The sequence below is a fragment of the Polyodon spathula genome, chromosome 15 (assembly GCF_017654505.1).
Source record: "Polyodon spathula isolate WHYD16114869_AA chromosome 15, ASM1765450v1, whole genome shotgun sequence".
In the NCBI taxonomy this organism is placed as follows: domain Eukaryota; kingdom Metazoa; phylum Chordata; class Actinopteri; order Acipenseriformes; family Polyodontidae; genus Polyodon; species Polyodon spathula.
In genome coordinates, this window is record NC_054548.1 from 14,163,420 (window position 1) to 14,179,935 (window position 16,516).

The following is a 16,516-nucleotide window of genomic DNA, read 5'->3' on the forward strand; positions in this document are numbered from 1 at the left end:
ACAAATACATAGTAAATAAATTAATTATTCAAGAACCATATGGTGGACTACAAGAACTGTAGTGTTCAGTACTGTTGTAATAATTATCTCCATATACACCTCTATCACAATTAGTGGTGGGACAAATACCCAAACGAATATTTAAAAAAAAATAATAATAATTTGGTCGTCGCCAATGTTTTTTACATTGGCGATATGTGAGATTTAATATTTAATAAAAAAAAAAAGAAGACACAGGATCAGCACAGCAGCTCGAGCCTCTATTTAAAAGTAGCCTCTATGGAAAGCCATCTGGATCAAAAAAGCATTGTGTCAGTATCTCATGGGACCGAAATGCCTCGCTTAAAAACAGACTTATGTGGAATGGAATAAACAAGAACCAAAAATGGTGAGTTTTTTCCCCATTCACCGTTTACTGCGAAAAAACAGCAATGGCAAGGAATGGAAAAAAAAGTAACAAATAAATAAAATGTGCTGTCAACTTTATGTAATACTTATTCCGGGAAGAAACAAAACAACATTTAACTTGAACTGCTACTTGGCACCCTTTGTTTTATAGTTAATTCACTGGGGTAAAGTAAAGCCTTGTGACAGAGACAGAATGATTCTTGGTAATAAATATCCCTCTCGATCTGTGAGGGCGCTGTGTAATGGGAACAGAGTGCCCGGGACTGGATGGACAGACAATTCATTCCCAGGGTTAGACAGAAGTCGGTCATCTAGAAAGGGGGCGGAGCCACAATACACTAAATCACCGAACTGGCAGCCGCGGATCGGAGGAGCGGTTGCATTAGTTAACCAAGGGATCATGATTGATGGTAAAAAAGGGGGCGTAGCAAAGTGATCTGTTATTGATCACCACAGCATTCCTGCTGTTAACAACTTTGCCACAAGCCTACACAAAGTATTCCTTATTCCTGGGGTATTTGTTTACTTTAACATGTTACATAGTGTAACATCTTGCTGTAAAATAAAAAGGCACACACACAGGCGTCACGCCCCCCTGCCCCTGCTGCTATGCTGTCTCAATTTATTGAAAAAAAAAAAAAAAAAAAAAAAAATCCAAACTAATATATAAATTATCAGCAAATATCCAAACATGATGGTCCCAGCTTTATCACAAAAGATTAATAGAGGAACGATTACTTGTTTCATTAACATTCAATACTGACCACAGCAAGAATGTAGATTTAATATTGACTTTTTACACAATTGAATACAGAATCTTCTTTTTAAATACAGAACTAATGTTTCCCGAACTTTCCCAATAACGATCAAAATATTTTGGTGCCTCTTTGTTCACATCACCGAAAGTTGAAGACGACCCCCGGCCCATGAAAAGCAGGCGGGCTGCTCAGAATATTAAAGTGAAAGGTCGCTTTAAGCCAGAGAAAGCTCATTTCCATTCTTAGTTCTGCCACAGACACATAGAGTGACCTTACATAGTACAACACATTAAAATAACATTTACATTTCTTCAGAGCCTTGAAAATGCTGTGCATTGTCCCTGCAGATCAGACCAGGCATTCTATTCAGTGGATCCCTCTTTTGCAAAAGGAGCTTATCTTTGAACAGAACAAGCCCTGTTTTTCCAGATATTCCTATAAAAAACACGTTAACAGACTTACAGATTTTCAATGTGATGCCTATTTATGCAAAGGTGAAAAGTATTTTTTAGTAAGAGAAATTTAATATATTTATTGCTCGGATTTCCAGTAGGAAGGGTTTAGTCAAAAGGTACAGTACGTGGGTTATTATTCTAGGCAAAAAGACAACAGATCCATACAGATAGTATAGTGTCGTCACAGCTACTGCAACACAAAATTACAAATACACTACAGCAGCTTATTGTGTTATTGATGGAACCGTTTGGAAAATTATCTTTGAAAAAAAAAAAGGAGAATGTGAAGCTTTATTAGAATAAAAATTCCACATATCTAATACAAATACAAAAGTACAGCTGCATATTTGCTTGGTTTAATGAATTTATTTCCCCAAACTGAGATATAGTAGTTAATTGGGCCCTTAATGATAATATTAGACACATACAGGAACTACACTGCAACAAAAAAAGTTCAATGCTAAAATTCAACGCTAGCTCTTTCAAGACCAGGTATAGTAACACAATATTACCTTTCAAGAAAATGTACTCTATACAACTTACAGGGAGGCCTACATAAGGTTTTATGATACCCTTTTGTTAATTATCTAAATTATGTTTGATACTACTGAAATACAAAACAGTAGGACTTTTTCCTCAAGAAATGTCTGTTCAACACAGCACTCTTCTAGAGACACTAGTTTGCCTTCTTTCAACTCTTGAACCAGCTAATGGGAAATACAGAGGAATGTGCTATGGGGAGCATTCAGAGAACACAGTCTGGATTAATGTAGCCTGTCGTTAAGTTAAATGTGCTGTTCATAAAAGCAGGTAGAGCTGTTAATGCCATTAGGGCACATTAATTAGAAGACGTACACTCAACGGAAAATGTACATTTCCTCAATGGACTGCTAGATAAACAACAACATGTACAGTAGGATGTTTCAACATCATAACAACCAATAATAGCAACGACAAGGAAAAATAAAATGTTTTGTGAATAGGGCTTACCATCTCAGTGTTGGCTCAGAATAAAACCTACACATGGGCACCATTTAAATGAAGTATCATTTCGTGTATTTAATTATATTGTTGTGTTCAGTTTTTAGTTTCATTATGTCACATTATACACCACCAGAATAGCCTAACCTGACTTGCTATAATTTTCCCTGTGACACATCTGTGTCTGTTTACAAAACCTGTCTTTGTAAATCACCCTGCGAAAACCCCATGAAATAAAGCTGCCAAAAGCACTACTCTTTATCATGCTGGGTACTGTGTGGTTAAGAGAGGAATTCCTTGAAGACTTATTTCTTCTTTTTACTGATAGGATCTACAAACCTTAGTGCCTACTCTGGTGAGGAACCTGTATATTCTCTGCACTATCCACTTCTGTGTTTTGTCCTACTGTATAACCTGCTTGTTAAAAGGTATAGCTTTAATGCATGCTGCACTATAACAGAAGTTATAGGACTTTGTACAGTAGTTACCAGAAGGGGGTTTTCCTTACATAGCTAAAACATTATGCTCACTGATCTATTAATATCAATCAATCTATTTTATATAGTGCCTTTCATAGTGGAACACCATCACAAAGCACTTTACAAGATGCAATATATACAAGAAAATCCATAGTACTTGATACAGTGGAAAATACCGTGGAAGTCCATGGGTAGGTGTTAACTGCGTTTTGGGATAACTCTGCTTATAACAGTACGCAACTGTGGTTGTTTAATTTCTCCACAATTATAAAGACGTCCACAGATTTTAAATTAATCCAGGAAGTTGTTCACATCCATCTAGAAAATGCGCTTAATAAACCAATCAGTGTGCCTCAAGACACTCTCATGATGATAAATCAAATTTTAAAATACTGACTAAACCATTTGAATTTATGTTTGAAGATGAGTAATCAGGTTACAAAACAGTACTGTATCGGTTGTCAATGAATTGCTAGCTGTGCCAAAAAAGGTGTTCTTTTAAGCGAAGTTCATGTTCCTTTAAGCGGAGCATTTACAATAGGGAAAAATCAGTTTCACCACAAGGGTGTTCAAATAAGCGAAGTGTTCTCTTAGGAGGTGTTCCTATACGTGGAGACTAGTGTATAAACTTATCTATTAAGTGTTACTATTAAGATACAGTACCTACAATGTTTCACTGTCATTTAAGCTCTACTGGAGCACACTGGAGGCTTATGAAAATAAAAGTATCCATATCTAATGGCAAATTAATGCACATATAATGCAAAATGCTCTAGTTTTGCTTTTGTGTGTGTGTTTTTTTTATTATATCTCAGCAACAGCAAACAAACAGCTGTCAGAACTAGGCTTTGAAGGCCACTTTGTAAAATAATCCAATGTAGAACCTATAGCATGCTACCTGGTGAGGTCAAAAGCATCCACAATTTTCTATTTGTTCTCAGATTTATATCTTCCTCAGAACTGTCTGAGAGACCACCCTCAAAATCAAAAGTATTGTTTAGTCATCTCTTTTAACATAATGCACGTAAACATGAGCGCTGCCTCTCTTAAGCTAACCATATATACATTCCTCTTCTGAATTCATAACGCGCTTATGATCTGTACAGTTCCAGCAAGCATGAATATGGATGCACACTACAGGAATGTACAGCGAGACCTATCCAACTTGTTCCTAGAGATAGAAACACTGTGAACCCCTTAGGAAAGCCCTATTTAAGAAAGCCAGTGGTTTTCAGTTTGCTGCATAAATCTTAGGTGCCCCACACTAGAGGCACGTTTAAATTAATTGTTTCTGGCAAGTGTATACTGATCTTTTTTTTCTTTAATAAGTTTATTTTTTTTAGCATCAGTCTGCATAACTTATCATTGGTCAGAATATTAAAAAGAACAAAACACAAAAATGTGATTTAATTTTCAATAGCCTCTAGCTCCCGAATGAACACATTACTACTGAATGATATGCTACTCCAGTCTACAAGTATACAAATATATGGTTTATTGTTTATTATTCTGTTTGTGCTTGCAGTATAACACAATATCTCGCTCTACACTGTGTGTTGTAGTTGCATCTCCACTGTATCTCATACATTGCAGCTCTGACTGTAGAACACATATACTAATTTAAATATAAACCTTTTTGAGACCACATCATCCATTTGTGCTTGGAAAATTAAATGTTCAAAGTTGTCACTAAAGATCTTGCTTTTCCAAGTACATTTGGAATCTTCAGTACCTTAGAGCCTCTGATTTGGACTGGAGTACAGCACGGTGCTTAGGTGCACATTTATATGATACATTGGAGTCCTGCTGTGGGAGTCACCTGTGCTGTGTGCAAGACACTGATGAAGATGAATGAAACTGGTGGTGCTGAAAATGGAAAAGGTCAGGGAACACTCTTTTAGACTGATGTCAAGAATGAAAAGGGTGTGCTTCTTGAGAGATAAAACAAGGACCCAGTAGGGAGTTAGCTAATGAAATGGCAAGAACGATGAAGCGACAACAGGTTATACTATATACTACGGCTTAAATAGCTGTAATACTTCTAAAACCCCATTAAGTTTTTTTTTTTTTAATGCAAATCACTACAAACATCTTTGAGGGAAAACCTGGACTTCTTCAATTAATCTCTGTCAGTTTTGAAAATATAACAGTTAATCATTTAGTCTGATTGTATTGGTAGGTGCTGGATCCATGAGAGGCCATGCTGTCCTCGGTTTAAGCAGCTTGCACATTACCTATTCTAGATTAAATTTGCTATCACCTGCTAATAGAAGGAATTACCACTGGAATCTGACTCTCTTTAAAAGGGGCACATAACACATTACCAGTTTATTTAAACAGCTTGTTTCATGAGTTTACTTGTAAATACAGCCTAAGTAATGTCTGTGGCACAAAATACTTCAATATACTGTAAAAAGTGCTGCGGGAAGAAAATCTTTTGTTTTTTCTGCTGCTACAGACTGGAACCGGTTACCCACAGGACTTAGACCTGACATCTCCTGTAGTAATAAAAAAAAAATGTTGTTCCAGTACTTAAAAAGGCCATGTGTATGTGCTGTGTAAATGTAATGTGTACTGTCTTGTCATTATGTGTTTTTATTGTTTTTATTTTGAAACCTGCTGCACTGTAAACAAGCTACCTGAAGCTCATATGGCCTTCCTCAATAAAGAAATGTTATAATTATTACCCGATTAGGCATCAGGTCTGGACTATGCAATAGCAACTAATCATTTATTTACCAGCGTCAACAGGTTACCTGCCATCTAAATTAGATGGTCTCTGCCTGGACTCATCCTTCCTATAAAAAGCAACAGGGCATTAAAAACAGTCAGCCCTAAGCGCTTGCCCCTCCTCCCAACCGGAATAACCTTTAGCCTGTCCCACTCTCAGTCAAGCCCGCTGTCTCCAGGCATCCACCTGTCACAGGCTTGTCACGAGGACAGCCTGTCATGAACTTGGCCCTTACTGCAGACCTCAGCTCGGAGAGGCCCCTGCTTTACCAACCAGACAGACGACCACTGATTCTGCACTGCAGTTAAGCAATGATGGCCAATCCATAACAGCCAATGCTGATGAGCACTGTGTCACTTGAGTATCTTATCTTGCCGTCTCAATATAATACACAGTTTAGTATACAGTACTTCAGTTAGGTTCTTTGCACTTTGGTCATGGAAAAACATTTAAATGAAATGTAGGCCCTAGTACCCTGATATCAATAAAGGAGTGTAAACATCATTAGATGTCCCTGCTTCTCAGTTTATGATTTACGAATTGTGTTTAACTACAGTAATATGAGATAATGGAGCGTTTATTACATAAAACAAATCTTTTCTGGATTCTTCGCTAAAGGTTAAATAAATATAAAGCATATTTATATTAAATATTTATATTACATCAAATGCATATTTGTTTGGTATATTTAGTCTTTAAGAGCTAATGACACATTCATATATTGATGAAAACTGCTACAGTGTGAAACCAACAAAATCCTTTTGCCACCAGTGTAATACTGCTGTATCACTGATACTGGTAAAACAGCAGGGGTCTACTGGAATATCAGTTTCTTTAGTGGACAGTAAGGAAGGGTATGGAATTATGAAAGTTTGATGTTATAACCAGACACACACAGGCTGTTGGAGCCTTGAGAAGAAGCATGCAAATAAATTACTTGAAGCAATAAAGGTTAGATTAATATTAGCTGCACAGACAGTCACAGGTATATACACAGAGTAAAACAGACACATAGATAGCAGAGATGCATAGAAATAAATGGGTAGTATAAAGAGAACAGCTACTGCAGAAACAATCCTTGGAGCATGCTGGAATATTGCTGGAGTCTGCTATACATTTTGTGAACCCCTGGGGCTGTATGAAATGCTGCACACATCTGGGGAAATATTAAAAAGCACCGCCTTTTATTTCCTTGCTATAAATTGAGTGTTATTTTCTCCATGTGAAAGACAGATTCAGCTTTTTACAGGAATTTATAGTGCTGCATAATTTTCAAGTAACTTGGAAATAAGCATTTTCAGAGATGAGACCAGGTTATACAGACCCATTAGGGCAAAGGCTGCAAGAGCAAACTGAGAAGTGCCCAACGAGGGTCCTCCATTTTACATACCCACAAGTGTGTGAGAGTGTGTGTGTGTGTGTGTGAGTGAGTGAGTTTGTGAGAATGTGTGTGAGAGAGTGTGTGTGTGTGTGAGAGTGTAGGAGTTTTATATTTGATGACTAAATATTTGTGACAAGCGAAGAAATAAAATGCATTCTCTCTACTCAGTGTCCTGTTTTAAACAACTACATTGTATTCTTTGCTACTCAACATGAAACAATTCATACCCATTGTATATTTGTCCCTGGTTTGGGTCTGTTTTTAAAAAAAAAAGCCCAAGGTGTCTTGCCAAGATTGCATAGATCCAATATTGCAGTTTGAACTATGGGTTTGTTTGAAACAAGGACCAATTGTTTCTCCCATTAGTAATGGTCTCCAGGCAGGCATCCCACTTTTACAGCAATAAACATTTAAAACCTCTACAAGAACTGGCAGTTGTTTGATGAAGATCTGGCCTGCAAGTATGTTGCTTCTAGGAAATGGGAGTCCAGCTGCACCTGTATGCGCAGTCCATTAAAAATGCTCCGTTAGTAATGTGACACAGACAGGTTCAGGGACACCGCTCTGACCTCTCAGGCTGGGGCTGGAATGACAGCAACATCTTTGCTTGTCAATCTTAAGGTATGAGTTCTAAGGTTACTGACTGAGTACACAGCTCTCTCAGCCAACTCAAACTCCCTTGCTGCTTCAAGACCCCTTCCTACAACCGGCAACACACTTCTACTGTATCACCCCAGCTCATCTCTTATTACTTGGCAAAAATCAATTTCATTTTTAAATGCAGAGCTCAAACTAAGGCTGTAAAAGGTTTAACCATTTAAATATTAAACGTGTAACTGAAACCGTGCTGTTTGGAGCTCTTGCATTAGTTTTTATTCGACTCGATGGTAGGTCAGGACCGGAAGTTGGCCATCTTGTTGAAAGGGCCTAGCTGCAAGCCTGCTGAACAGCTCTATTGTGATCAGATGTGTTTCACGCGCCGATTGGATACAGTGTGGCACTGTACTGATCACGAGGAGGAGTTTAGCATTACAAAGGGGACACAGCTACGTGAATACGGCATCCTTAAACCAACACATTACCAAACCAGAGCACTGCTGTTGTGTTGTCTTGTATGTTAGCAGACTGAGAAGGGAGCTGACGCCATGGAGACAGGACTACCACCGAGGTTACCTGCACTGCCACATCACGTCAACCTGTACCAGCACTCGGAGCACCTGCACTTGCATAAACATTATGATTAAATACCAATAAAATGTAAACGTGTTTTTGTTTTTACTTTGTTGACTCAATTGCAAAACTGAAATATCATGTTGTTTGTTTACAACTATAGAAGAAAAGACAAAATTTGGAAAGGAGACGACATGACACTGGCCATATTTACTTGGATTTTCAAGTTCGGGTGAAGGATCCTCAGACCTAAAATCTTGAGTCCTGAATCACACATTTGAATAATGCTGGGGTCAACTAACATATCCAGATCAGTACTAAACAGTACATTTCTAATAAGATAGTGGAAATCCTTTAAGCATGTATGTCAAAGAAAATATTTTAAAGGAAGATTGGTGTTTCTTATGCATTTCACTTAAAAACTGAGCATGTTAATTCCTGTCACCTGGAAACAGATGCCAATCCCCGGACTGTCCGTGTCAAATCTGCACAGGTGGCAATCCTCTGTGTAAACGATCTAGTCACTACCTATACATCGTTGCTTTCATAAAAGACATTCTGTCTGGAGACACACCTTTTGTTAAATTTAGCAAATAAGGCAGAATTAGCAAAGAAACAATTGGGAGGATTCATTATCCATTTACATTAAAAGGGGCACTACTCAAATTAAAATCAGGTGACACACAGCAGTGAACCTGCGTAGAGCTACGAGTCAGTCAACACACCTTTTTTATCAAAGTGTTTCATATTTTAGTCTGGTTATTGTAATGTCAGTAAAACGCTAAATTTAATATGTGGAATACTGTAAATAGGATTGCTCTCACATGACATTGCCAGACTGGTAGTAAACCGTTTCATATTTTTTATTGTAATGCCAGCAATAAGCTAAACAGGCCTTTACAAAACACCTTTATTTGTAGACTGAACTACAGTGTCAGTGGAAGACTGTATATTTGCTATTTCCCACAACAGAAAATCAGTAGCCCAATTATAGGTAACAAGCTAAGGTGTAGCAAAATCAGGAATGGATCAAACTGCTATGCAATGGGAGTCTTATTTCCATCCCTGTAGTATGAAGTGTAGAGTACAGACCGGAGGGTCCTTTGAAGCAGAATAAATGATCCCTGATCTTTGGTGCAACCATTGGACAGGCGTGAAATGTCACATGCACAAGTACAAATTAATTCAAGGGTGCAGCTATTTCTCATTGTCACCAGACAGCATTGCGTTCTGCAATAACAATGTGACTGTGACAGAATAGATGCTTTGCAATTTGGGTTCTTGCTGTGTTGAAGGAATTCTCCGCACTCTGTGGCCCCTATTTACCAGCAGGAAGCACAGTATTCTAAGGGAATAAGCTCACAAGGAGCAAGACTGATCCGTAAGTTCCAAGAAACATTACCAATGGGCCAGGAATAATAGCATGTACAGTATTCACAGTAAAGGAATGCAATTTACATTTGTTCTCCCTATCTTTGCTTCTTAAATAATCTAAACACTATCTCTGTATAAGCCCAGATGTCCGAGATAGATCTTTGATTGGACCAAAAATGTCCTTAACACTCACAGTAATGTTGAACCATCCAGCAATGAGGACAGCTACAAGGTGTGTACACTGTGCAAGGGAAACTGCAAGTGGCAATCTTTCACCAGTCTATCCTGTGGTGTAGCCTGTGAAGTCAGACTATATCTTGATCAGTCAAAGTCTGATCCTGCTCACATCACGACTGACACTCGTTTGCAACATGGAGATGCAGCTTTTATATAGTAGCATCACAGTGTACAAGTGCAGAAAAGAAGAAACTAGATGGGAGTTTTGGTGAACAAAAACAAAAGCATCCTCACCTACATGATGTATGTGGAACGGCAGAAACAATGGGATAATATAAAAACTAACAACAATAATACAATGTCACAAAAAAGAGAATCAACATGTAAAAACCTGGTGTATAGCGGCCACATTTAATTTGTAATACCCCTTCTGCCAACCCCTAAGCAGTAACCTCTCTGATAGACTTTCCTTAGCAACTTCTTTTTTCTTTAATCCTCCAACCAAAGTAACATATTATATTGGCCCATGTCAAGATCGTTACTAGGCAACAAAAATGGAATATCTCCAGGGTTTCAACTGGTTTGATACTTACAGGAGTTGTAAACCTCTGTAAAATGCAGTTTGGCTTTTTTTTTTTTTTTTCTGAAAACAAATTCCTACGCAATGCAAAGAACGTGCACTCTGGTGGTTTCTGTAACTCCCTTGTTAAACACATAACCAAACGCAAAGTCCTGAGACCTCTCCTCACAAGCCTATCAAAAAGTTCAGTAAATTAATAATGCTAGTCTCTTCACACCGCTTACTGAGGCTCCGTGATGCTGAATGCCTCACTGCCTTTGAAATGGAAGTCTAAATTGAACCTACTTGAAGACATGACCCAACAAATATTCAGTTTCTGCTTTTTCATTTTTTTGTGTTTGCTACTGAAGACTTTCAGTAATTGAAATTCTGATAGTAGAGTACAGGTGTTTTTTTTTGTCAAGTGCAAGATGCCTTTTAACCAATAATTATTATTTATTTTTTTTAATACTTTCTGATAGCAACAGCCAGGCTATGCCACAACACAACAGTAATTTTCATTCAAATCTTAACTCCAGAGAGGGTGACACAAATTTATGTGAACATCGCAGGTGATTTCTCTGAGAACAGTCTAGAAGGACAGGCACTTACACAACAGAAAAAAAAAACAAACAAAAAAAAATGGCTGTGCGACCAATCAGCTTTCTGGGACTGCAGCAGAAAAAAAAAAAAAAAAAAAAGTGTTGGTACTCAGAATGGGTGAAAGGAAAACCATGGTTACATTTTACATTACATGTTATATTTTATATATGTTTAATTGTGTACATTTCAATCCTAGTTAGTGCTGGGATGAACATGGGATTTTAATGTTCGGATATTCACTCAATTTAAATATTTGTTTGTTTTTCCAAAAAGTAATAAAAACACTTATATTGCTCTGAACACAGGCAGAGACAGCATAGCAGCAGGGACAGTACACAATACAGCTCTTAACTCTAAAAAATGCGTAAGCTATGTCTCTGGCCCAGTGCAGTGGAACATGGGCAGCCTTACTTAATAATGTATTGACTCCTGACTGGAAAATACAGCATGCGGCAACCAAAACCAGCACTATACATGGTAACATTCAAACCCATTTTCTGAGGTTTGGAAATATGTTCTTTTACAGCTGAATCACTGTGTTTTTGTCAAACTGAGAAATGTGTCCTATAGACTCAGTATCTCAATAAAAGGTATAGGGACTAGGCATGACAAAGCAGAGGTTCCTTAGCAACAGTTGAGGTTACTGATTTGAAAGGGCTTTGCAAGTCATTGTGATATGTGACGAAGCTCAAAGGAAACTCAATTAATAAAATTAACCATTCAGAATGATGTTTGCATCTAAAAGTTGATACTAAGTGAAGCTAGATATTAATGAGCACCAGGCTTTCTTATTTTCAAATAATATTTTCCAGGGTCTATAATATAATATATAATATGACAATCCGTCATTTTTTGCACTGCGGATCCACAGTGAGGCCAGAAGACCTATAGTCACAGAGGACAACACAGATCTGCCACAGGGGTCGCTGTTGCGCGGTGAACTGTGAATTCCCCTCCCTACCCTGGCGGTGCACGGCCAATTGTGCATTGACATAGCCTGGATTTGAACCTGCAATCTCCAGGCTATAGTGGAGAGCCTTTACTGGATGCGCCACTCGGGCGCTCCTATCAGAACACTTTATAAGTACGCAACCTGTCAATTATACATATTTCACCACTTTCAGTTTATGAGTCACTTCTGACCAGCTGAGTTGACAACTCATCACAATTGAGTGGGGGAGATAATAGCTTTCAAAAAGTCAATGACAGGAAAGTGTCAGGTATGACTGACCCCCGTTTAATTAGCTGTGATTTTCTTTAGCTTGGAAAGCTCTACCCCTGGCCGCATTTAGTTAGCTGCTGGTCAGAATTAAAGAATGTTTAAAATATGTCACAAGATTTTGTGAGCCCCTGAGAAATAAACTTTGAAAAAAGAGGATGCCTAATGATAACACTTACTGACTGAATAAAAAGTAGCATCACGACTAAAAAGAGACAAGAATGACCCTTTAATACTGTATACTAACTACAGAGCATACTCTATGTCAGGAATAATTCTCTGTGGCAAGCGATAAGTGCAGTTTGACGTTTCTTTATGCTCTGCTCTCAAGCTGTTGTATTCTCCTCCTGCAGAAACGCAGCTCACCAACTAGACAGGGATGCACTAAACTGACTCCATCCCCAACTCCCTATTCAAGGCTGTTCTCTATTGATCAGCTTTCTAAAATCAATGTGAATAAATAGGATAACAATGTATACTGTAAAAGATGACTGTGGAATATTAGGCATATTCTTTGTATACTGTAAACAAACTGTCTGTATGGGTTCAAATTACAGAATTCTTTCATACATAATTTAAACATGCTAAACACACACACACATATATATATCTCCTGTCCTATCTATCATTTTAACCACTTCCACAATCCTATAAAGATATACTGACAGCTTCTTCCAGTAGCATTTCTGAATAGAAAACTATATATACAAACAAAATCTCCTACATAACTATGCAACTTCAGATACCTGAAATGGAGGAAAGCCTTCAGTGAACACTTACAGTAGACTGAACCTAACAAGTATGCTGCTTAACAAAACATGTTTACAAAAAGGGCAAAATTATCAACTATAAAAGCAGTTTTTTTTTTTTTTACTGAACACAATTTTTTTTTGTTTTTTAACCTTCGATAATCTCTATTACGTGTGTGGATTATTAGGAGCATCATTTGTTAAGTAATCTACTCATGGCACATTTTGTTAAACCCTTAAATCGACATTAATGAATCACGCACAGTCACATGTTCTAAAGTGCAATGCTGTTCTTGCTGATACATTACATTAGCACACAACTGTTACCACCATCTACCAACTTCCAGACAGAAAGCGGCTCCGACTCTATTCGGGAGGATAGTTCCTCACTCAGCCTGAAGATATATTGATCAGCATATAAATCTCTTCATATACTTCACTAAAAACATCTTATCTTTTCTAAATCACCACAACTCCTTGAAGACTCCCACGCTCTACCGCACATAATGATGGCCACTTCCCCACAGCCCTTTTCTGGCAGTTCAACGCATCTCAAGAAACAGATTTTTGAAATATCATTGTTTTCAAAAGCTGCACTACTCTAAAAACTGGTCTACATTGCCAGTTATTCTGTGCACGACGCGAGTCCGTAGTCCATTTCCTGTAATTTTACCTTTTTTTCTGAAATCAGATAAGGAACTGGATAATTAAGTTTAGCTTAGATGTATTTTTACACTCTAGCCAACATCAAGTGGATGTGCTTAAAAAAAAAAACTGGTGGTCTGGTTTGATGACGCACTGTGCTAAACCGAGTTTCATAAACTCATGTGTGGGCTGGATTACAGAGTTACTGTAAGCAATCTACTACTCTACTTAAAAAAAAAAAAAAGTATTTGAGCGCTTAAAAAAAAAAAAACGAAACATCATTACTGTACAATCAGGGGTCTCTGGTCCTGGAGAGCCCCAAATCTCCAGGTTTTATAGGTGTCTATGTAAAGTGGCTAAACACCTGGAACGCCTGTTAACTTTGACTAATTAAGCCAATAGTTGGTGCAATTAAGTAACTGAGAGCTCGGCTGAAACGAAAACCAGAAAACCCTGCAGCTCTCCAGGACCAGGACTGGAGACCATGTGGCGTACATACACAGTATAATAAACAGAGCAATGCCTCAGCAAGATCTTCACCTGTTATGAGCACGAGTCTGTTTAAACCATTCCCACTGAAAGATGTTCACTAGTTCATGCTGTACCTGCATGCAGGATTTAGGCGCTTCCCGCTGGCATTCAGGTTTTCTCTATGGTGCTTTATGTAGGCATCTTTTCAAAACGTCTGAAATGATTTTCAATTATTTATTCACTTAGCTCTTTTTGTGTTGGTTTTGGTAAAAGTTCAGCTTTTTTGATAAGTGCACATTTTCTTTGTGAGTATATACGCAATGTCTTTGCTTTTGTTTTGGTTTTTATTCTACTTTTAAAACTTGGAAAATAAAATCACATGACCTGGGGCCGGATTGCACAGTCAGACTTACAATGATTTTAGACAGAAGAGACTTAAACCATGCTAGAATCTTACTGAAACAATTAACAATTACACACTGTATTGACACTTTTTGTTGTTTGTTTGTTTCTACACTATATTGAGGTGCTCTGAGCTGAAGTTATGCAAAAATAAATAAATCAAAATGAAATCACTGCAGGGCAATGAAACATGGGGTAAAAACACCAGAAGATGAGCAACAAGAGGGGGTGCCTAAAACCACCTGTAAATGTGACTGCACTGGCTACTGGTACCATTGGTCCCAAGGTGGGCTCAGTCATTTTCACAGTGACATACAAGCCCTCTTGACAGATTACATCATTTAATTTGGTTAGGAATCTTTAAATAATGGCTGGTTGTTGGCTGATGTGCACCAGTGGTTTTATTTAACAGATAGGTCTATACATTACGCATATACTGTAATATCGTATATAGCACCTTTTCTCCTGTATGAGGGCTGTTTTTAATTAAGTCATGTTAAAAAAGGAGGTGTATGTTTTCAATATATTAAGTCATTACAAGGAAAACTCATTCCAATAACAACACATGGACCGACCACTTAATACTGTTTTGCTATGATTGCTACACTGTAGCACACCGCACTGTATTGTATAACCACCCCGTTTGCATTGGTTCCAATGTAAATGCATTTAAAAACAAACAAACAAACAAAAAACACCTAGAAGATAACGTCGGGATTTATTTATAAAGGGGTGGTGTCTTTCTACCGCAGAGAAAATACTACAGTGAGACAGACCCAATTCTAAACTTTCACTTACGTAAACACGCCTAATTAAGAGATACATTTCTTCTTTATACAAAACTATTTTCCTTATGGCAGTGGCTCTCTACCGTAGTTGTTATGACGGCTTCTGCTCAGGAAAAGCTGATGTTTCCCTACTAGGTTTATTATTGTGAATATTAAGGTCAATGACGGTTTGAATTCAAAACACAATAAAAAAAAAATACAAACATTTAGCTCAGGGATAACTTCAAATAACTGTAACCCAAAAGCAAAATACAGTACCAGTGATATGACAGTGTACGTGTCCAGACACTTCTTTAAAAAAAAAAAAAAAAAACACGACGGAGAACTCCTTAACATACCCTTGCAGCATTCGTATCCATATTTATCTAAAGGAAACATTAATTCAAACAGACCGCAGACTTACAGGTATAAACGAGCTCAACGGCTCCATATGGATATCTCCATACTGGCAATATTAACACGCACTTGTTCTTGTTCTTGTTGTTGTTGTTGTTGTTGTTGTTGTTTTGCGTAGCAGGGCAATACAGAAATCGATTTATTTTACAAACAACAAACAAACCAACACAAAAACAGAACGTCACTTCACACCACACGTTAGGCATACACAAATAGCCAGGTCTACTTACCCAAAATACGAAGGAGTAGACGACCAGGAGGGTTTTGAGGCAGGTTATCACTGGTTTGGTCTCCATTCTCCTAGATGCCATACTATACTAAACCGAAGCGCTGGATTATTACAGGACGGGATTGTGTGTCGCGTTACGTTGCTGTGATTCTCCACTTGCCTCTGCACAGCTGCAGTCTATCACAGCGCAGCCGCTCTCGTCCCCTTGACCAATCAACACACTGCTAACGTCAATGCGCCCCCACAGTGCCGAAATTTACACCTGTGTGAAGACTGAGAAATACGTGATTGATGGTAGTATAATAATAAAACGGTAGCTATAAGAAATTGTTATTAATATTGTTTCCAAGGCTGCTCGAGTGTAATAGCTGTATTAGTTAATTACTTTGTTGCTTTTATCAGTCTGTGTGCAAATTAAAAATAAAGTTGACTTCAGGACTGGCTGTAAATTCCTGAAAAGTTAGAGTACTGTAGTATTTTTTAGTAGTGTAAAAACACCGAGTTAGTACAGAAACAGGGGCGTAGCTAGGAATAAATTTTT

The 16,516-nt window shown here is 37.8% G+C and overlaps 1 protein-coding gene across 1 annotated transcript in view; it reads right to left on the minus strand.

Moving 5' to 3' along the window:
- Positions 1-16,147, minus strand: part of LOC121327959 (tetraspanin-7) — a 44,538-nt gene extending 28,391 nt beyond the window's left edge. The window contains exon 1 of the mRNA XM_041272346.1: positions 15,977-16,147. Within this exon, the coding sequence (XP_041128280.1) occupies positions 15,977-16,057 (81 nt within the window). The 5' untranslated portion in view covers positions 16,058-16,147. The remainder of the gene's footprint in view (positions 1-15,976) is intronic.
- Between the last annotated feature and the right edge of the window lie 369 nt (positions 16,148-16,516).